We start from the raw sequence: 21,507 nt of genomic DNA on the forward strand, positions 1-21,507 counted from the left end.
GAACCGCGCTCCCCCGAGCCGCGCCCCCCCGAGCCGCGCCCCCCCGGAGCCGTTTTGATATTCTCTACCGTGAAGAAGAATGTGAGAGTTTGAGAGAAGAGAGAGACGAGTGATGAAGCTTGTGCGTTGTGATTAAAGGCTCTATAAATAAACCCAAAGGGAAAAAAATAGCCGTTACGCTCTTCCTTCTTCCCCAATGGCTATATATTTCTTTTCTCTTTTAATTAATTGACCTTTATTCGTTGAAGATTTCAAAACGGTAAAAGAAAATAGAAACTAAACTGTAATTATTGTGGCCTTTGAGTTTAAACTTTTTTTGGGTTACAAATTGTGTTTGGCCCAATAAATGTAAGGTTGAATTAGGTGATCAGAGTGGTTGAGTGGCCACAAGAAAATGCAATAAGGTTAAATCATATTAATCTATCGTTTATACTTTCTTTTTAAAAATTCATAGCTTACCTCAACGTGGATACTCATTCTTATGAATATATCACCGATTCTCCTAATAATTTGATCAACATATAATAATCCAACATGGTATTAATATGTGTGTACGTGGATACTCACTCATTCTCATGAATATATCACCGATTCTCCTAATAATTTGATCAACAAATAATAATCCAACATGGTATTAATATGTGTGTGTATATGTCTGGACAACAGGAAGCGTCAACGATGACTCGGTCTAAATAGATGACATATATCTATTTTCTATGCAATACAACAACAAATCCACATGGGGCGATAGAGAATAATATTCTAAACAACAAATCCATGATTAAAAAAATGTTTATTGCAGATCTTTTAACTTAAAGTTTTTATTGTAATATAAGATACGGTCTATTTATTATCTTTTAACTAAAAAAGTTAAGAGACGTCTCTTATTTATTTAAGAGAAGTCTCTTAGTTTTTTTAGCTAAAAAATAATAGACGGTATCTTATATTACGATAAGAAACTCAAGTTAAGAATCTAGCAATAAACATAATCTAACAAACGATAGACGACCACTAATTAAAAAAAAAACATCACTTTAAAACGACCAACAGAATCCGAATAATAAGAAAACTATTTAATTGAAGAAAATTCAAAAAGTAACAAGTTTCAACCAAACCCCATGTTTTAATTAAATATCATCATTAATCTCTCCTCTTCTCTTTTGAAAAAAAAACCTTTGCATCCATCTCTCTCTCTCTCGGCAAAAATGGAGGTTTGTGGATTGCTCTGTTCCTCTCTGTTGTTTCCATAAACCCTAAAATATTTGTTTCTTGAAATGGCAGGGCTTTGATCTCTTCACCAAACGCTTCTTCCTTCTCATGATCACAGCCTTCTGTTTATCATCATCTTTTGTTCTCAGTCTCCAGGTTCTTTTCTTTCTCTCTACGCCCTTCTCTTTGAAATCTTATAACAGGCTATCAAGAACTAGTATCAGAGAGGTTGACTTTGACTCTATGATTCACAGATGGGTGAAACATGTAGTTCCAGCAGCCGATGCGACGCCGGTTTGAGTTGCCAGAGCTGCCCGACCAACGGTAACACCGGGTCTACTTGTTCCCGGATCCGACCTCTCAACCCGACTTCCAAAGTTTGATATTTCAACTTCTTTATTGTTCTTGTTCAGTTTTAGTATTTTTCTTGGGGGTGATGATGAATGGAACGCATGTGGTTTTGATGATGAGTAGGTGAATGGTTTGCCGTTTAACAAGTACTCATGGCTAACAACACACAATTCGTACTCAATCACGAGTGCAAAATCAACAATTGGCTCCTTTATCATTTCTCCAAGGAATCAAGAAGACTCCATCACTAATCAGCTTAAGGTCTCTCTCTTTCATTCTCATACTTAGATTTTCTTTTGGACAAGTTCCGTAATAGAACTATTCTTTTCTAATTTAAGAATCTGACTTACTTTACAAGTTGTTGTTGCTTAGGTTTGAATAAAAGACAATGTAGCTTTATTAGTTGGTGGCTTTGTAATGAAACTTTTTTGATGAAAGATCAACTTTATAATACTTTTCCACCTATCTCCTATGTATTTTGCCCTTTTTCTAGATAGAGATGAGTTTACCCCAATGTATTAGTCTAAAATAGCATTTCTTAAAATATAGAATAAAAAATAAAGATCGTTGACAAGAAAATAAATAAATAAAGATTGCTATTTTTTAGAAGAAGAAATATAAATGGGTAGGACTAGCTTTAACTCTAAATTTTATTATAGAGGCAACAATAACAATGGTGTGAGAGGGATTATGCTGGATGCTTTAAGCCGAATCAAAAAACAGATCACAACTCAAATAATTGACTTTTTGTTCTTTGTTGTCGCAGAATGGTGTGAGAGGGATTATGCTGGATGTATATGACTTTAGAAACGATATATGGTTGTGTCATTCAGCAGGAGGGACATGCTTTAACTTCACAGCCTTTGTAAGTTGTATTTGAAAGAGATCAATGACTTTCTTTAATGATTAAGTTAGGCTTTAACGTGTATTAACGTTGCAGCAACCAGCTGTGAATGCACTCAAAGAGATCAATGACTTTCTTGAATCAAACTTATCTGAGATTGTTACCATCATCCTTGAAGATTATGTTACATCTTCACGAGGTTTGACTAAGGTATATACTACATTTGACACATAATGTTTTTATAGTTTGTAATATATATAATGCCGAGAGTCAATCATGTTCTTTCTTGTGATCAAGGTGTTCAAAGCATCTGGACTGAGTAAGTTCCTGTTTCCGGTTTCGAGAATGCCTAAAGACGGTAAGGACTGGCCTACGGTAGATGATATGGTGAAGCAAAACCAAAGGCTTGTGGTTTTCACTTCCAAGAATGGTAATGAAGCTTCTGAAGGTTTTGCTTACCAGTGGGATTACATGGTTGAAAATCAATGTGAGTTTCTTGAGAATGAAACATGAAATCTTGATTTGTAACCAGCTTAACAAGATTTTATGTTTATGTAGATGGTAATGATGGAATGAATGATGGATCATGCTCGAATAGAAACGAATCTCCTCCACTTGATACAAAGTCTCGTTCATTGGTTCTACAAAACTACTTTATAACCAATCCGAATGCAACGCAAGCGTGCGCGGATAATTCATCGCCGTTGATAAAAATGATGACAACTTGTCATGAAGCAGCTGGTAAAAGGTGGCCTAACTTCATAGCGGTTGATTATTACCAGGTGCTTCTTTAATATTCTACAAGCTTTGTTCGTTTAAAGAATGTCTTAGTGCTAATTGATGTTTTAATGGCAGAGGAGTGATGGTGGAGGAGCTGCAGAAGCTGTAGATGCAGCAAACGGTCGTCTAACATGTGGTTGTGACAGTTTAAGCCTTTGCAAGGTATCGTTTACATTACAATACAAAGATATTCTTCTTCCTTTAGATTAGTCTTTTTTGTTACATAATACTGAGATAATTATGATGAATGTGTTGTATATATATACAACAGACAAATGCAACTTTTGGAACATGTGATGCTCCTCCTCCTAAGGCAGCTCCAAAGCCAGCACCAGGAGGAGAGTCTACACGAAATCCTAGCGATCTTCCGGCTGGTAGTGCTGTTCATACAGGAACAGGATTGTCATCTCTTGTTACGATCTCTGTGGCTACTCTCTTGTTGTGGTGGTAATTTTGTCATTGAGCTAAAGTTTTTTTAATATGACACAATTTATTTAATTTTCCCACATGTAATGAAATTTTTATTTTGTAACGTGAAACAAACTGAGGAATGTTGATGACTAGAAATCTTTTGATATAATGTGGTCTTGTAAAAAGAGTGTATGGACTCATGAAGTCATGGGTACATATGTATAACTGTGTTTTTTTTTTTTTTTTTTTTCCGATAACTCTGGTATCTGGGCAGCCACGTTCTCAACTATCCCCGAAAGGGGTCCAGCGCCCCAACGGAAAGGATGTTAAATCCGTTGTGGCCAAGACTCGAACCCGGATGGCGGGTAGTACAGCTGTACCTCCTTTACCACCGAGCTACGAGCGCTTGGTTGTATAACTGTGTTTTAACCCACATGGTACAAATATGTGGTAAACATGAAAATTCTCTAATAACATTTTAGAAGCTCTTGCAACACGTTGTGGTACTACCACATAAGCTCTTTCGATCCATTGAATGGATAGCACGACAACAAAGTAACCTAGTCATGATAAGTTTTTCTTTTGGTGATTTTGTTTGTTGCGTGTGTAAAAGATTGAATCTTTTTCGTTTTTACTTTTAGCTCAAGGATTGTTGAAATTTTTGTGCTTGCTTGGCTTATCTAGATGGAATGTGACACTAGTACAGATTCAGTGGCAAGTGAGGCTACACGTGATCCAAATGTGAATAAGCTTTCATATAAATAAGTCTGATGGTTTAGCAGCAACTAACGACGACCATCCCAACATTTATAAAAATAATATTGTTAAAAACAACAAGACGGTTGGTATTTTGGGATTGTGATCAATAGAGAAGGTGGTTATGATCCTGACTTTGACAGTGAAATTCGTGATAATGGGATGAGGAGGCAGGGAAAGAGGGCTGCTGATGTGCTATCTAAACATGCTATAGATAGTCAACAAGATGTTGTATATTTCTCGATACCACCTATTTGGTTGGTAAACTATTTGTAATGGCTTTTCACAATTTTAGTAAAAATATTTGTTGTTCAGAAAAAAAAAATCAACTAACCGTTTGATCGGTGATGATTGGGCATTTTGCATGACACGAAGTGAATTGATGCCAAATCCACCAAGTTTCTAGTTTTTACGGCTACTTGATGATTATTTTTTGTATCTAATAACATCTATTATATCTAATATTTTCTACGTTATAGAATTTTTTTTGTATCTAATAGCATCTATTATAAATAAAACTTACATATCTATGTAACTGTTATAGTGATGCAAATTAATTGATTTTAGTATCAGAAGTCTTGTTGATGTAAATAAACATAAAACAACATCAATTTTATTAGAGCACATGCATTATTTATAAAGTCACTAGGTAGAGAAACTTAACACACAGGAATTATAAAGCATAAATAAACTAGACGCACTTAATTATCCGAGGATAAGAAACACATCGACATCGATCTTCTTTATTCTTCAACATCAACATCACAATCATTAGTAGCATCACTAATTATCTCCAACACTAGCTTGCAAATCCATGGCGCGCTTTAGGAACACAAAGGCTTGAACCGCTAAAGCCATTATATATTTCTCATTAGGTGAACTGCAAGACCTGACTAGATTCATTTCATACCCCAAATACAGCCTTGAAAGATCCTCATAGGTATGTGTGACGGGGAAGCCATCATCCTCAACGTCCAAGATCCTCCCGTCGCTGAGTGGTAATTTTAATTCCTCAAGAATGCATCTCTGGGGATCGGTATGCCAACCAACAAGCTTAGAGATGCTTCCTTCTTCTATTGCCAAGATCTCAGGAGAGAGCCTATCTACGCCCTTGCTCAAGTTGTAAACCAGACAGTCCTCTCGGGCTGCCAAGGCCATGAGCTTTGAACTTCCAATGGTCACGTAAATCCCGATGAAATCGTCGTGTATTCTCATCGTCTCTGGAGATCTCAGCCATTCGTTTAAAACAGAAGCTCGGTTAGTGTACGTGACATGGAGACTCTGATTGTCGTCGATAGAGACTTGGTACATCGTTTTGTCTTGCATGTCTTCTGTTCTGTTGATTTGCGGAAAGGTTGAAGAAATCACCTATATATATATATATGGAAAACAAAATTAAAAAAAAAAAAGATAGAGAAAAAAAGAGAGATATAATATAAAAATAAAAAGTAGCACAAAATAGTAATTAACCCGAGGAAGTGATTCATTAAGAGGAGCAGCATAACGACATGTGCCACCCATAATTAGGCAGATACTAGCCTCCATTACAGTTTCACCGATCTGTTGCATCCTGGCCGAAGGACTGCGATCCGTCCAATCAGCACTCGGCTCATGGACTGGATCCCCATAGACCATAATGCTAAAGAACCCTAGTCCCGCATTGGGTTGAGGAGGGGGAATAGCTCGGATGTCCGTCAGTCTTCCAAGCGATAGTCTTTGATTCCTCCACCTTAGCTGCTCGTTATAACCGTCCGTACGCCAACCGTAGCAGGTGCAGACATCCCTGAGGAACAACATCGAGTCTCGAGACAGGCCATAACTGAACCGTAGTTGAAAGACGATACATCGTAACCTTGTGCAGACGGTAAGATATCCATTACCGTAACGGTCTGTTCCGTGTACAGCAACACCAACAGGGAAAAACTTGCCGCACTCCACTACTTTTAATTGAGCTATCCAATCTTCAAAAACACCAGGCTCTCCCGTGACGGTGACACGGTACGAGATCGTCGGCGTAATGCTGACTTGGTACACCTTCGAATTTCTAGGCACGCCGTCGACCACAGCTTCGATCGTAGGAACGAGAAAAGCAGCCATGGCTCAAGAAATTTTAAGTTATCTGGAAAGAGGAGACAGCGAAACAAATTTGTGCATGAGTGAAGAAAATATGAGAGCGAAGGGTTCTTTATATAGCGGAAAAAAGGTACTGCAACATTAATAATTTAATTACTTGTTTCTCGTACCTAACAGCACCAACAAATGGTCAAATTAGATATTGTTGTTATATCCACCAAATTAAGCATAATACGTACGTACTAAGAGTTGTGAAGCTTCTTCTACGTCCACACCAATTTGTATGATTAATTGTTTGTTACATATTGTTTCTTTTTTTTTGAGTGTGTATGTTAAATTTATTCACTAAAGAACCTTTTTACAATGACTGTAACTTATGTTTGAGAGATTGAAGATCTATAATCTGTAAATAGCTTTTCTAGGTTATGGCTCTTTTCTATTGATGAATTTCATATCTCATCAATGGTTCTTTTTATATAGCGCAAAAAAACATGCAGCTACAATAATTTTCTTGTTTTTCATACCTAACAGTACCAGCAAATGGTCAAGATATATTTGTATTATACATATATTTATTCTTATATTGGATATTTTTTGCAGGATTATGGCAATTTTAAGCTGTTATATCCACCTGATTAAGCATGCTAATACGTACCAACTAAGAGTTGTGAAGCTTCTTCCACGTTCACACCTAATTGTTTCTACGTTATGGACCTTTTTATTGATGAATTTGAGATCTCATCGAGAGTCGAGAAGAGTACGTACATAGATAACATGAGAGTGAATGGTTCTTTTTGTATAGGCGTAAAAACTGCTACACTAATTTACTTTAGTTTTCGAACCTTAAGCATTAACCGCAAGAGATCTTCATGAGTTTCTTACAAAATAAACTATTACTGTTTTAATTTGTTGCTCATTTAAAATCAGCAAGTCATAATGATGATGATACATACTATCATTTAAGTCTCTCAAAAAAGAATTGAGGTTTTCAGACTAAAAATGTCTCGTGACTTTTGTTTTTTTTTTAAATATAAAACTGTCTCCTGACTTTTTCTTTTTTTTTTCGTATTTCTCTTTCATTTTTTTTGTTTTCATTATTTTATTAAGGAAAGACTCTTTCAGAAACTGTACACTAATCATGCCATTATTGTTTTAATTTGTTGCTTATTTAAAATCAGCAAGTCATAATAATGATGACAAATTGACACCTATCATTTAAGTCTCTTTTGTGACCAGCCTTAGCAAGATTTTATGTATGTAGATGGTAATGATGGAATGAATGATGGATCATGCACGCACCGAAATGAGTCTCCTCCATTGGATACAAAGTCTCGTTCCTTGGTTCTACAAAACTACTTTATAACCAATCCGAATGCAACGCAAGCATGCGCGGATAATTCATCGCCGTTGATCAAAATGATGACAACTTGTCATGAAGCAGCTGGTAAAAGGTGGCCTATCTTTGTGCTGATTGAATGTTTAATGACAACAGAGAAGTGATGGTGGAGGAGCTGCAGAAGCTGTAGATGCAGCAAACGGTCGTCTAACATGTGGTTGTGACAGTTTAAGTCTTTGCAAGGTATAGTTTACATTACCATACAAGACATTCTTCTTGTTACATAACATTGAGATAATGATGAATGTGTTATTTATATATGTACAGTACAACGCAACTTTTGGTTCCAAAACCAGCAGCAGGAGGAGAGTCTACACGAAATCCGAGTGATCTTCCGGCGGGTAACGTTGTTACTAGAGCAACTGGATTGTCATCTCTCGTTATGATCTCTGTGGCGACTCTCTTGTTATGGTGGTAGTTTATTATTGAGCTAATGTTTGTTTTTGATATGGACACAAAATTATTTAATTTTCCCACATGAAATGAATTTTATTTCTGTAACGTGAAACAAACTGATGAATGTTGGTGCTAGAAGTCTTTTGATATAATGTGGTCTTGTAAAAAAGAGTGTATGAACTCATAAAGTAGCAAAGCTGTTGTCATGGTTATTGGTTACATGTAACATGTACAAGAACTCTGTTTTCAACCCACATTGATACGCTAATAATGCAACACGTTGTGGTGGTACCACATAAGCTCTTTCGATTCATTGAACAAATGACACGACAAAGTCACGTAGTCATGATAAGGTAGGCCCAGTGATATTGTAAGCCACAACTTTTGCTCGTGGAAAAGTGATACCTCTGTTTCCTCGAAGATTTCTTTCTTTGCTTATTTCAATCAACAATTATGTGTTAGTATATATACACAGCCTCATTGTTGCTTCTTCATCCTCTCCGAACAGCTTCTGCTATCTTGACGTTCCTCTCTCAACATAGGGAAATCCAGTATGTATATATGGTTGATCCCACTTTTGCTTTTGAAAAGTTTTTTTGATCTTGTGTTGTGATGATAATCCGACTCCATTACTAAAATCAACTAGTTTCACCATGACTCATGCTTTGATGATGTTGATTAGAAACTTGTTGGTTTGGGTCTTGGAACTCGGATTATCATCACAACACTAGATCTAAAAAATTAAGAAGCAAGAGGGATCAACCAAATACACATTGTGGATTTTCCTCGAGTGATAAGAAGACTCTTCAAAACAAGAAGATTGTCTGTGTTTTATTCTGAGTAATGTTTTGGTGAATACAAGTTTTTTTATAGATAAAGTTGTAAAGAGTTGAGATCAAGAACTCATACAGTGAGTGGCAAAGCCGATAGATATATACTATGGTTATATCTTAAATTTTATAAGTAAAGACAGAAGCATAAAAAACTATATTTTGTAAAAATCTCAATGAAGTTCACCGACAGGAGCTTCGTTGAGCCAGAGGAAGTGGATGAAGTCATACAACTTGGCACTTACACTAACCTGTAAAAGTTTATGTAAAACAATTTAGTTTTTATTTTCTCTCTTAGAACTCTCTGTTGATACAAAACAGGTTCTCTCATGGTGTTTGTTTTACCTTATAAGGAGTAGGGTTTAGTCTTCTCATATGATCAGGTCGCATGTTTTCAAGCTGTTTGATGCAACGGTTTCTTATCTCTTTCAATGGCTCTAGCTCTTCCCTAGCTTCATCTACAGGAAAACAACATAATCAGTCATAAGCATTTGTCAGAAACTGTGTGTTGAGAACTGTGTTGTAACCTGCATTGCCACGCCAATAGCATTTCAGAAGCTCTTCCACGCGCTGTGGCACCACATAAGCCCTTTTCGATTCATTGAATGGATGACGGCAAAGTAACCTCTCACCAACCTTGAAAATCCACAAAAGATTTAAAAGACTAATACAACAATTCTTTCAAGAAATCTATAAGGCCTTCGCTTTTACCTTAGGTGGTGGTTCGTTCTCTCCAGTCATAATATCAACTAGAGGGTAACCCTCTTTCCCAAACAATCTGTAGGTACGCTTTTTACATGGTATCGACACCTTAGTAACATCTTCAGAAAGTTTGATCCGAGGCTGATTATTAATCTCCACGAGTTTGAAAACACAGCCTAACGCGGCTTGGGAATAGCAAGTCACTAAGTTGGTTCCAATTCCAAATGCATCTACTTCATGACCCTAAAGTCACATCTCCATCAAAGTGAGGCCTAATTGGTAAAAGATTTCACAAGGTGTTAAAGGTGAGTGAGAAGTGACCTGTTTGTTTAGAGCATCGACTGTCTCTTCGTTTAGATCATTACTAGCGGTAATGATCATCTTCCCAAAGTCAGGTACATTAAGCTCTCTCTCTACGCCGCAAAAGAACTTCCTGGCCTCAGTAGAGAGGTAAGCTAAGTCGCCTGAATCCAATCTAATCCCTACTGCTTTGTATCTGCATAACATCCATAAAGTCATGAATCTTGAAAACAAAAAGACAGAGAGAGTATCAATGTAAGTTTTCTTAACACACACCCCAGTTCATTAAGTGCAAGAGCAACAGCACAGAAGTTAGGTATTCCACTCTTCATCACATCGTAAGTATCTACAAGAGCAAGAAAGGCGCTGGGGAAAGCCAACGCGTAGGACGTGAAAGCTGCAAGCTCGCTTTTGTTCGTCTCCGAGAAGATCCCAGATAGCGAAGAAGAGTTCTATTTTCATTCACACACCACAAGAAAGATTATAAAAAAGAAAAGAATCAAACACTACGCTTTTGATTTTCAGATAAGCAAAACCTGAATCTTGGCTAGGCATGTTTGGACCAGGCTGACGAAATCTTCACAAGTGGTTTTCCCATCAGAGCTTCGAAGCGCTTTGTCAACAATCTCATCAAGGCTCTGTAAAGGATAAACTTTTTTTTAACTCATGCTTTCTGATGATTGAGTCTTATAGAGAGTTGGCTTACCATGAATGAGCTGACAAAGGCATGTGAATGTGTACCACGGAGAGGTATTCCAAACAATCTTCCAGCTGCAACATTGCTGCAACAACAAAAAAAAACAATTAAACAACATTGTTTATATAAACAAAAGACAAACACTCGTAGTAAGACTAAGACATGCCTTGTTGCATCAAAACCACCAAGGTAGCAATACTTTGATGCGCTTATTGCACCATCAGGTCCCTAATAACAACATAAGAGAGGGAGATTTAAGCAACAACATATTTAAATGTCGTTGTAGAGTAAAATTTCCATTACAAAATAAGTTTCGTTTTAGAATTTCAAAGCAAAACTTATTAGTTTTTATATGTTCTATATTAACTCTTTATATTATCCAGTTTATTTTTCTATTTGTTGAAATATAACGGTTCAGGTGTATAGTTGATGATGTTTTTATTTAGAAAATATACAAAATTAAATGTTTCCGGTGTGCAAAAATCTAAAATCACTAGAGGGAGGAAACCTGAGCTCTTCTAGCACCAAACTCAAGCAGAAGCTTAGATTTGCCAGCAACAAAACGATGCCTCGCAGCGTTAGTAGCAACCAGAGACGCGTAGTTGATGAGATTGAGAAACGGAGTTTCCAACAGTTGCACAACCTTAAAGCCAACCACCACAAATAAATCAGAAAGCTGCTGAAACCTAATCAATCAATCATGACAAAACTCACAGCAACAGGGCCTTCGATTCTGAGTAAAGGCACTTTAGGGAACACAACAGAACCTTCGGAAACAGCGTACACTTCAATGTCGGAACAGTCAAGCCCACGAAGGTAATCACAGAAAGCTTCCTGCTTTCAAACCCCCCCCAATTCAAAACAAAACCAATGTAATAAAAACATCAAAAAAAGTTGTGAGTCTTTGTAACCTCGCATCCAGGCAAGGAGTCACGAACGAAATCGATCTCTGCATCGGTCAAAGTGAAGTTAGCGAGGAACTTGATGCATTCCTCTAACCCAGCGAAGATAGTGTACTCTCCGCCAAATGGGTTCTTACGAAAATACAAATCAAACCTGAAGAATATGATAAAGTCTCAGACTTTTTGATTCAAAGGATTGAGATTTGAGATTGTTAGAGAGAGAGAGAGACTGACACGGATCGTTCTGATTGCTTGCCGGCTTTCCAGTAAGCATAAGCCATGGTGAATTGGTAGAGATCGTTGAGGAGAGGAGTCACCATCGGGTTCGTGGGTTTGTCATTCCCTTTCTTCTCCATTTTTAAACTCTGTGTTTTGTTTTTTTAGGAGTTTGTGATTGTGTTGAGGAGGAGAAGAGTGAGAGGGCAACTACTTCTTATAGATTCTATGTAACAACACAAAAGTAGAGCGTGAGAATGACGACAAACTTGTCCCCAGGGGTTCAAGTTCAACTCCAGTCCTCTTCAAACCCGAATCTAAAGTTATTAAGAGATTTTTCAAACCCCTTTTTTTTTATTTTCGACCCAAAAAAGGAAGAAGGTACGAACAACGTGAAGATTCAAGTGGAAAGAATTAAGTTTGGGCAAATGGGCTTTTAAATGGATAGGCCCATTTGTTGTGTATCCTAACACCCTTATAATCTGTTTAATATAAAAGGCCTCCTTAGGTGATAGGCCCATTCTTCGTGTAGGTCATTTTCGCTTATTATCTGATAAGGTCTAATCTTAATATTAATCTTTTGGGCTCGAATGTCAGCATGAACTTCTAATATGAATATTAACAAGGAAAAAAAGATGAAACTTTCACTTTATTTCTCACGGTCCTGCAGTAATTGATCCCAAGAACCCGATGGCGGGTTCTACAAATTTGTCTTGATTTATATCAAGTCATCTTGTAGCTTGATTCAATATTAAATCGTGTTTGGCTTTGGTTCTGGAATCGGGAAGTTCTAACATTACTGCCGGACATGGACTAGGATCAGCGCATTTTGCTTTTTATAGGAAAGTTGCATAGGTATCGCTTGTGTAAGTGTGTAACACGACATGATCAACATCATCTTCCTGATTTGTATACTTCGTAGTTAGTGTTTTGATACTATAGTCTATAACTCTTATGATAAAGAAACGCAACTTTTGAATTCACAAAAATGAGTTGAAGAATTATGAAAGAGTTTGAATATTGGAGAAAAGTAGGTACGAGTCACAATTTGTACCCTAATTTGGACGGTTCCCATGCTTGTCACGTCTATTTTAGATGGACCACGAGATTTTCTATTTCTGTGAAATTTATAAAAGTTGTCAAAATAAGCAAGAACTTGAATTAAAATGCCTTTACCCAAATTAGAAACTCGTGAGAGACTTTACCATTTAATTGACACGAAAATGAGTCTTTGAGACATATTGGGATGTGAAAACACCTTTGATTCTTCGTGGGTTAAGACTTTGGTGGTGATATCAGAACCGTTTTCTTTATTGACTAATCAATACTACTAATTAAAAAGACGAGTAAACAGTATGTTAACTAAGTTTACACCAGCTGTTTTTCTATATGGTTAGCATAAAGCCTTCCTATTATTATATCACACAGTATATTACGACTAAGTGTGAATAGTAAATCGCTTGAGTAATAGAATAGCCGTTTTGAGGAAAAAAAAGTGTGAATAGTAAATCCCTTATAAAGTCATTCTAATCCGTATTTCTTTAGGGGCCTTAATTATAACGTGATTTCGGTTCATGTTAATTTCACAAAATGCAATTCAGATTGAAGTTTACTATATATAGAAAATGTATTGAAAGCGATGGGACAAAACAAAGGGAATAAGGTAGGAAGGTAACTCAAGGCTGTCGGTGACGGACGATAATATATGATCAAGATGTGTGTGTTAAAAATGAGTCTTCTCCACTTGCACCTAAAAAAACAAGATTCTTCCAGAGCAGAAAAAAGCCAAGAAATATAATTTTAAAACCTTAACTACTATACAATTTGATGTATAAATATTGATTACTATATAGTATATATCATCGACGAAAGAAAAATAATTACATCTAAATACCCCTTTAGTTTGTTAAAATTAACTATATTCCTCCATACTAATACCCCTTTATATCTGCTTCTCGTGAAATTATAATTTCATTTCTTTCTGCGTTTTATCCTTTCACGATATCTTCGGACAATAAGACGCATCTAACTAATATTCTAAATATGGAAACTGACATCTTGAATGGCAATGCATAATTAAAAGAAACAAAGCCGAAAAGAAAAATAAATGGCAGACTGTAAAAAGTAATGGTTTTATTTTTATCTTGCAGGGTAAATACACTTTCTACAAGAACAGAAATGTCATTTGTTTCAGAGAGTTTTCTACTCTCGTGAAAAGAGGTCGAATCTATCGTCTACGTTGTCTCTGCAGAATAGACAGTGTTTCTTAGATACGATGCAAAAGAAGAGATCTTATAATTTTCTAGGTTTACTAAAGTTGCTGCAGAACACGAGTTCCACTCATCGCTGTGATAACAATTATACTATACATTTACAGTCTAATGTCGTTTCGTGTTTAGAGTTTTTCTAGACAAAGCATGAGAGATACATGTCCTCGTTTCTGGGACCACCTCTAATTTAATTTCACGAATTATTTATATTGCTGACCCTATTCCGAGTAATTATTCTTGTTTTCTTATAGTATATTTTTTTTTGTTTTGAAAAAGGTCTTATATTATTTTGACATAACATATACTTCATTGTGATTCGGTACCAAGTGGATATATATATATATATGATTATACCATTGCATACACGGCTTAGTTAGTGGATGAATGTTTTTATTTGTCATTTTAAGCTAAAAACATCATTATTGGGGATTTCTTAGGGTGGGTTCTTAACGGAATATAAGAACCCGTCTCTTAATTTTTAACTAAAAAAGTTAAGAACCGGTTCTTAAAACTCTTATTTAAGAACCGGTTCTTAACTTTTTTAATTAAAAATTAAGAAACGGGTTTTTATATTTCGCTAAGAACTCCACCTTAAAAACCCTTCAATAATCATACTCTAGGCTAAAAATGTATCGACGAAAAAAATAGGGAATAAATTAAGAAAACGAAAAAGAAAAAGAAAGATTATTCACGACGTTGATGAATAAAAAGTTTTCAATCTGAATAACTCGAAGTTTCGACCAAACAGTGAACAAAATCAAACAACACAATTATGAAAGTCCACCACATGATCCATCCAACTTTTATTATAATTTGTTCGATCAGAGACGATCCTGTTTAAGATTTAAAACAAATGAGTATAGTGACATACCTAGTCCAATATCACATTATGAAAACGATTAACAGAAATGCATCTAACCCATATGTACAGCCTCATACATAAAATTTGTTCCTTTATGATATATTTTAGTATAATATTTGAACAGGACATAAGAATTTTAATTTATTCCATCTAATGTACTAACCAATCGTGGTTAAAAGTTATCTCGAATTATAGGAAAATGAAGATCGGTTATATATTCTAGGTATTACTTGCAAGTTGTTTGTTTTCTAGAGGACTCTATAAGCAAAACAGCATATCCACTAATTATTTAATTATTTGTTTTTTTAATTAGTATGTTAAAGTTTTGTCGATTGATAATTTAATATTGAAGCACTAAGAACAATCAAGAAGTGTACTGGCAAGTTGAGTAATACGATTATCCTCGTGAGACTACAAATCTTGCCACTTATAGAAAACTATTCAATTTAAATACTAGCCCTCATGCCATTATTATATTCCCGAAGTGACGACTTCAGTGACGAAATTAGGTTCATCTTAAATTTAATACTTCATAAAATCGTACTTAAGGAACTTACTTTATTTATTTAAACTTCTGCAGACAATTTATATTCATGACCAACTGATTCCTTATCGTACGATTAAAAACAATACTACTTGGGATTAAACTAATTACTCCGTATAAAGTTTCGAAATTCCCAGGAAGTCTGCAGTCATTGGTCCGTCGTACCGCTTCCTCGTACACTAATCTCCACTTGCCTTCAAACCCTAGATAATCTTTTTTGTAACTATAGATTATTCTTTTAGTAAAAAAAACTATAGATAATTCTTTTAACATGCCCAGAACAAAACACACATACAAAAATGTGCATATGAATATTGTAAATATGTATGTGAACGCGTTGCCGATTTCTAAAACGTCTCTTGAGATACTTGAAAGATTTCCGTTACTACTTACTCGATATATAAGTTTTGACTGATATATTTTAGAATGATAGATTTGGGTTTAGCTCATCTTATGATGAATCGTGTGTTTAACGAATAGGTTGACAAAAACAAAAAACAAATAGTCTGCGCCATTTGAAGAAGATGTTGTTACGACGTGAATGACACAACTTCATTGGACGCAGTTTGATATAACAAACACAGGACGTAAGTGATTGCTTCATAGTACTCAACCCTCGCGATCTATTCGATATTTTGTTAGTTTACTACATAGCCAATAGAAGACATTTATTTTGACAAAAATATGGATTTAATTATATATAACAAATTTTAATAAAATAAACCCATCAGTTCCAGTATAAAATAATGTATTGTTATTATTTATATGTTCGCCTTGCTTACAATAAAGTATAAGTTTTTTTTAACACGCGACTATAAATTGAAAACGATTATTTTAATCGCTGTAAACCTAAATTACATTGGTTCTTAGGACATTTCCTACTCCATTATATCTTTCATTTTAAAATAGAATTTACAATAAAAATATTCTAATGATATTTTATTTTTCACTCTATCATAGAATAAAAAATAAATTTATTGGAGATGGTTTTAGTGGTGATAAAAAAAAAAGCAAATTTACTTATACAATAAATTACTCTCTCTATTTCTGAAAGTAATATTTTTTAGAGTATGCACACTTATTAAGAATTTAATAAATATTTATAGTTTAATTTATTTTTTACTTTATTATACTACACTTTCCAATAACTTTTCATCAATAAAATTTAATCAATTTAAATATTCTCAATTAATGTTTCTCAAAAATGTAAAAAAAATACCTTAACAATATAGATAATCTATCTTTGTGGAACAAGAATTTTTTTTTAAAATTCTTACTTTCTATGGAGTATTACTGTGTAACACCAACCAATATTTAAGGAGGAGCAAGTTATAGAGAGTAAAAGTGAACTCTAAAAAAGATTTCATGAATAAGTGTAAGAGTAGTTTACCAAAAAAATAAAATAAGTGTAAGAGTAGTAAACGTTTAATAAAAATCCAACTATTTTTTTAATTAAAAGAGGATAGATGAAGTGAAGCCGAGAAGTCTCTCTCGCCATTATAACAATGTCTGACTTCTTTTGGGTTCTGTGAGAGATGGAGAGAGAAACTGATTCAAAGGATACATTACTTGAATATGACCACTCATAATAATCCCCAATTTTAGTTTGCCTCTTTTCTCTTTAACTAAATTTATATTTCCTTTTTTTTTATCAAAAACTAAATTTATATTTCCTTCTTTTTTTTTTTTTTTTTTTCATAACCATTTGTTTAGTCTTGGAATATTATTTGTTCTCAGGCTCACGGTTTCATAGCTTGGAATATGACTTGTGTTAGTAAAAAGGAAGAATACAAAAAAAAAAAAAAAGATCTTACGGTTGATATTCATTTAAACTTTTTGTTGAGATCGTAAATTAACTGCAAGATTTTATTTTTTCTTACTTCATTAGGGAAACATTAGCACCAATCTACTTCTGTTTCCTATCTCCCCTCACCGTTAATGCTGCGAGAACATAAATATCACTGTTTTCTGTCGGTAAAATATCTACAAAATGGACAAAACCAAAACTTTACTTTAATAACAGTAATAAACTATGAAGAACATACTTTTATGGATGATTAAACTTTTCTTAATTTGTATATATATATATTATATTCAACATCAATAATAATACTTGAAGTTATACAGTACATTTCTAAATTTTTTATTTTTTATTATTATAAAATTTGTCAATAATAATTTGCTAGTCTTGATGAAATGTAAATGTTGTCTAATGGAAGTGAAAAAATATATTTTGACTAAACCCAACTGTTCTTTACGACTTTTTTATACTCCCTCCGTTCTGTTATATATGACGTTTTGGAACTTATATTTTGTGTCAAAATATGTGATGTTTTCCAAAATACTACGCAGAATTTAATGACTTTAGACTTCGTGTACCCTTGCTTTGATTAATTAATGATCTATGATCAAGAGTAAAGTGCACACTAAAACAGTTAAGGAAGGATAAAACAGACATTTCAATAGCTTTCTTAAATTGTGTGAAATCTTCCAAAACGTCAGTTAAAAAAATACAGAGGGAGTAACCGTTAAATATTATGTACCTTTTCACAGATTGTTTACAGCTGCTTGGTGAGTTGAATCCCAATTTAATGTGTTCAACTTATAGGATTTTATGGTTACAAAGTGAACTTAAAAGTATTTTATGATTTGATTTCTTCTCAGTCAGACTTTCTCAAACAGATGGAGCAAAAGGAAATCCCACCAAACAAGTTTTCTATAGAATAGAAAAGTATATATTTAAATTAATAGATATGTTGTGTGAAACAATATTTCACATTTGGGTGATATTGGGTGAAAAGTTTGAAAGACGAAAGAAATAAGATGAAGATTAAAGGACTCAAAAAAGCTGGAGATATAAATCGAATATTGATATGACAGAGGAATGATAAAACAAGTTAGGACTGAACAAAGATGTAGATAGGCGCAGGCAACATATAAAGCAGTAACGTTTTAAATTCTTTTAATAAAAGTATCGAGAAGAAACAACAAAAGACAACTCATTGACAAAACTCTTCTCAACCTTTTTAGTCAGAACATCTTTTTTTTTTGGTCAATTTAGTCAGAACATCTTAAATAACACAATTATCCAATTCCCATATATCCAAGCATTATGTGAATATATGTAAGACATAACCAGATCGAGTAAAATTTAATTCGATTAAGTTCCTGAGAAATTTTCTTAGCCTAATTTAAAAAGACGTTGAAAGAGAAATGAACAAACGAAAAGCCGATAATTAATTTAATGACCAAGAACATATGAAACTTTAAAAGGTTCATTTTACCCTGAAATTGTTTCTCGTAAGTTAAAGATTCAAGGTCTCATGAGAGGAGGTTGGAAGCCATTGGTCTGCAGCCAATTCTGATGAGAAGTAGGAGTAGAATTAAAAATCTGATGGTGATTATGAGGAGAGAATCCTGATGATGCTGCAGCATTTGCCAACACTTGGTTCGCGGTGGTCCGACCTTCAAACTGGTGGTTCTCGGTCACCGGAAACAGCGAGAATCCTCCTCCGCCATGAATGTTACTGCTGCCCGGAAACTACTTTACACCACACATAAAAATTGCTGTTATAAAAGCATAACCAACTGAAATTTAAACAAATGGGTGCTTATTGTTGTGTCTTTTTTTACTCACTTGGTGAACAGAATCGGGGATATAGTTAACCATTCCGGGACCTAAACCGAGAATCTCATTAGAGTGGAGGGAATCTTGTTGGTTCATCTAAATAAAAAGAAAAATGTCTTTAACAAAAGAATATAATAAATGGTAAATCAATTAAAAAAAAAAGAGGTTAAAATCGTTATTTAATTATTAAACCTTTACCTTGAGCCGCATATCTTGACCATTATGCTTCGAATTAACCGAGTTTCCCAAACTCAAATCGAGGTTATGATCATGTTGAATAGGATTCCCTGATGACTCTACACAAATTCAAAATCTTGAAAACAAGTTCTTCTAACCCACAAAAGATATAATCCAGGACTAAAAGAAATATAAAACTGAATCACAAGAACTGTTTTTACCGGCATTCAGTTCTTCGTCGTATATGCTTGAATCAAAGTTAGTCACAGCATCTTTGCCATTACATTTGATTGCAGCTTTATCATAAGCTCTGCGGTTATTAAATTAAAAATATATTATAAGATTTAAATTTTCTAACAATAAAGTGGTGTGGAATCAAAGATGAAGACGTTTACCTAGCAGCCTCAACCTCGGTGTCGAACAAACCCAAATAAACATACCTAATATGAAGGATTCAAGAATCCAACCTCGTTAGAATAACAAATCTATTAGCATAATTATAAATAACAAAGGGTTTTTATTAATGAAAGTACTTTTTGCCTAAGAATTGGCCCATTCGAGCTTCCCAACGACCACACTTATGCAAAGTGACACCTCTATACTTCGAACTTCCTCGAGGGAACCCTGTGCTTTGTCGGCGAAGTACGTGCACGAACTCTTCCTTCGTTAAATTCGTCATCTACCAACAGGTTTAAGTTTTTTTTTACTTATCATTCAATCAATTATAGATTGCATTGTTTTTTGGTTATAAAGGAGTTACCTGCTTCATGTCATTATCATAATCTTCGATGTTAAAATTGATATCAGCTTCTACCCCACGGAATTTAATAGCAGCTCTATCATATGCTCTACATAAGATAATAAGTGAAATTTAAAAATTATAGTATACGTCTTGCTTACATATTTTACTTATTAAAGAGTCCATGGGAGAACTGTTGTCCAAAAAAGAGAGTCTATGGGAGAAGAAAACATACCGAGCAGCTGCATGAGCAGTGTCAAATCCACCTATTCAGGGAAAAAATGATTTTATTTAAATAATTTAACATTTTCAACAGCAAAAAGATGTAAGAAAAAATCTGAAAAGAGAGTAAAATTACCTAAGTAAACCTGTTTGCCACAGTCCCTGAATTTCAGAGAAACATATGGAAAAATTTATATTAAGATCTTTGAATATGATTGGTTGTATCAAATTAAAAGATGAGATTTTTTTACTGTAATTAAATTACCAAATATGAGACTCCCATCTTCCGGTTCGCCGGTAAAACGTAACGCCTCTATACTGAGAACTCCTTGACCTTGGTCCACGCCGGCTCTTTTTTAACGGCTGTGCCGGCTCCACCACCGCACCAACAGTTGCGGGTTTACCTACCGATGATCCTGTAGCTAGGTCCGACTGAGAGAACTGTACACCAAACCAGTGAGACCGAGGAAAGCTCGACCCGGGACCACCACCACCGTTGTCTCCGACGCTAGATTCCATCTCCGGGAAGAACTGATGGGTTATAAGAGGGTTGTTGGCTCTAACCCGGTTAGGTTCATCATCATCGGATCCATCTTCAATGACTACAGCAGATGAACTTGAGTTTGAGAAAGATCCGACCCGTTTACCCGGTGAAGAATAACAAAACTCTTCAGATTCTTCTTGTCTGACTGTCTGGTGTGGTGAGTCGTTTAGATCCCACATTTTTTTCTTGTTCTAAAACTTTTCTTTCTTGTTTTTGATATTTGGGGTTTCAAACTTCAATCCTCTCTGTGGTCTGATTCTCCTCAAGGTTGTAGTCTAAATAAGAGAGAGAAACCAAAGAAAGAGCTAGAGAGAGAGAGAGAGGTGTTTCAGAGTTTGCTTCTACGAAAGCTTTCATTTTTTATCCCTTCCTTTATATTTACTTCCAGCGCCCTTTCTTTCTCTCTCTCTCTCCCCACTTTACTATAATATTATTCTCTCTCTAACCACTTGCTTTCTTTGGAAAAAAGATTATATGCGAAACAATTCCTCGTATTGGAGTTTCTTTATTTTCGTATAAAAATATTTCCACTTTTATTATTATCTATGTATACAAATATCATCACTGATTAATCAAAGATTCCATTAATATGTAATTTCATGTTTTAAGAAACTAAAAGTAGGTCCACGGTTGATTTTGCAAGCAATCTATAAAAGGT

General features: G+C 34.8%; 4 protein-coding genes across 6 annotated transcripts; 1 reads left to right on the plus strand and 3 right to left on the minus strand.

Annotated features, from left to right (window-relative positions):
- The first annotated feature begins 1,134 nt into the window (after positions 1-1,134).
- LOC106306011 (PI-PLC X domain-containing protein At5g67130) lies at positions 1,135-3,780 on the plus strand. The gene is made up of 10 exons (XM_013742462.1): positions 1,135-1,211; positions 1,282-1,365; positions 1,464-1,586; positions 1,684-1,821; positions 2,327-2,425; positions 2,501-2,614; positions 2,702-2,891; positions 2,963-3,186; positions 3,260-3,346; positions 3,456-3,780. The coding sequence occupies exons 1-10, from the start codon at positions 1,206-1,208 to the stop codon at positions 3,633-3,635; spliced, it is 1,245 nt and encodes a 414-aa protein (XP_013597916.1). The 5' UTR covers positions 1,135-1,205; the 3' UTR covers positions 3,636-3,780.
- A 1,199-nt stretch (positions 3,781-4,979) lies between these two features.
- On the minus strand, positions 4,980-6,491 carry LOC106306012. The gene is made up of 2 exons (XM_013742463.1): positions 5,822-6,491; positions 4,980-5,719 (listed from the first exon to the last, which is right to left on the minus strand). Exons 1-2 carry the CDS (start codon positions 6,446-6,448, stop codon positions 5,135-5,137), a joined length of 1,212 nt encoding a protein of 403 aa, XP_013597917.1. The 5' UTR covers positions 6,449-6,491; the 3' UTR covers positions 4,980-5,134.
- Positions 6,492-8,705: 2,214 nt separating this feature from the next.
- Positions 8,706-12,224, minus strand: LOC106301772 (nicotinate phosphoribosyltransferase 1). Its single transcript, XM_013738243.1, has 13 exons — positions 11,882-12,224; positions 11,657-11,801; positions 11,460-11,579; positions 11,254-11,388; positions 10,912-10,973; positions 10,755-10,830; positions 10,585-10,686; positions 10,325-10,500; positions 10,070-10,244; positions 9,758-9,991; positions 9,574-9,682; positions 9,392-9,504; positions 8,706-9,297 (listed from the first exon to the last, which is right to left on the minus strand). The coding sequence occupies exons 1-13, from the start codon at positions 12,001-12,003 to the stop codon at positions 9,220-9,222; spliced, it is 1,647 nt and encodes a 548-aa protein (XP_013593697.1). The 5' UTR covers positions 12,004-12,224; the 3' UTR covers positions 8,706-9,219.
- A 5,211-nt stretch (positions 12,225-17,435) lies between these two features.
- LOC106301367 (floral homeotic protein APETALA 2-like) lies at positions 17,436-21,230 on the minus strand. Of its 3 annotated transcripts, XM_013737746.1 has the most exons (11): positions 20,571-21,229; positions 20,442-20,467; positions 20,319-20,349; positions 20,105-20,192; positions 19,878-20,023; positions 19,740-19,784; positions 19,566-19,654; positions 19,366-19,463; positions 19,177-19,263; positions 18,824-19,080; positions 17,436-17,522 (listed from the first exon to the last, which is right to left on the minus strand). In XM_013737746.1, exons 1-10 carry the CDS (start codon positions 21,026-21,028, stop codon positions 18,853-18,855), a joined length of 1,296 nt encoding a protein of 431 aa, XP_013593200.1. In that variant the 5' UTR covers positions 21,029-21,229; the 3' UTR covers positions 17,436-17,522; positions 18,824-18,852. The 3 variants fall into 3 exon arrangements, with proteins under 3 accessions (XP_013593200.1, XP_013593199.1, XP_013593202.1); XM_013737745.1 differs by lacking the exon at positions 17,436-17,522 and having other exon boundaries at positions 18,748-19,080; XM_013737748.1 differs by lacking the exon at positions 17,436-17,522 and having other exon boundaries at positions 18,882-19,083; positions 20,571-21,230.
- Positions 21,231-21,507: the final 277 nt, after the last annotated feature.

The sequence above is a fragment of the Brassica oleracea genome, chromosome C7, assembly GCF_000695525.1.
Source record: "Brassica oleracea var. oleracea cultivar TO1000 chromosome C7, BOL, whole genome shotgun sequence".
NCBI classification, from domain to species: Eukaryota; Viridiplantae; Streptophyta; class Magnoliopsida; order Brassicales; family Brassicaceae; genus Brassica; species Brassica oleracea.

Excerpts from the sequence above, each read along its gene's own strand:
- LOC106306012 (XM_013742463.1), bottom strand. The coding sequence starts at position 6,448 with ATGGCTGCTTTTCTCGTTCCTACGATCGAAGCTGTGGTCGACGGCGTG. Across the intron at positions 5,720-5,821 it reads TTAATGAATCACTTCCTCGG|GTGATTTCTTCAACCTTTCC; the intron begins GTTAATTACTAT and ends ATATATATATAG.
- LOC106301367 (XM_013737746.1), bottom strand. The coding sequence starts at position 21,028 with ATGTGGGATCTAAACGACTCACCACACCAGACAGTCAGACAAGAAGAA. Across the intron at positions 20,024-20,104 it reads ATGATAATGACATGAAGCAG|ATGACGAATTTAACGAAGGA; the intron begins GTAACTCCTTTA and ends ACCTGTTGGTAG. Across the intron at positions 19,655-19,739 it reads ACCGAGGTTGAGGCTGCTAG|AGCTTATGATAAAGCTGCAA; the intron begins GTAAACGTCTTC and ends TAATAACCGCAG.
- LOC106306011 (XM_013742462.1), top strand. Across the intron at positions 1,366-1,463 it reads CTTTTGTTCTCAGTCTCCAG|ATGGGTGAAACATGTAGTTC; the intron begins GTTCTTTTCTTT and ends TATGATTCACAG. Across the intron at positions 1,822-2,326 it reads CCATCACTAATCAGCTTAAG|AATGGTGTGAGAGGGATTAT; the intron begins GTCTCTCTCTTT and ends TTGTTGTCGCAG.
- LOC106301772 (XM_013738243.1), bottom strand. The coding sequence starts at position 12,003 with ATGGAGAAGAAAGGGAATGACAAACCCACGAACCCGATGGTGACTCCT. Across the intron at positions 10,974-11,253 it reads TTGGTGCTAGAAGAGCTCAG|GGACCTGATGGTGCAATAAG; the intron begins GTTTCCTCCCTC and ends TGTTGTTATTAG. Across the intron at positions 9,298-9,391 it reads TAAACCCTACTCCTTATAAG|GTTAGTGTAAGTGCCAAGTT; the intron begins GTAAAACAAACA and ends AAACTTTTACAG.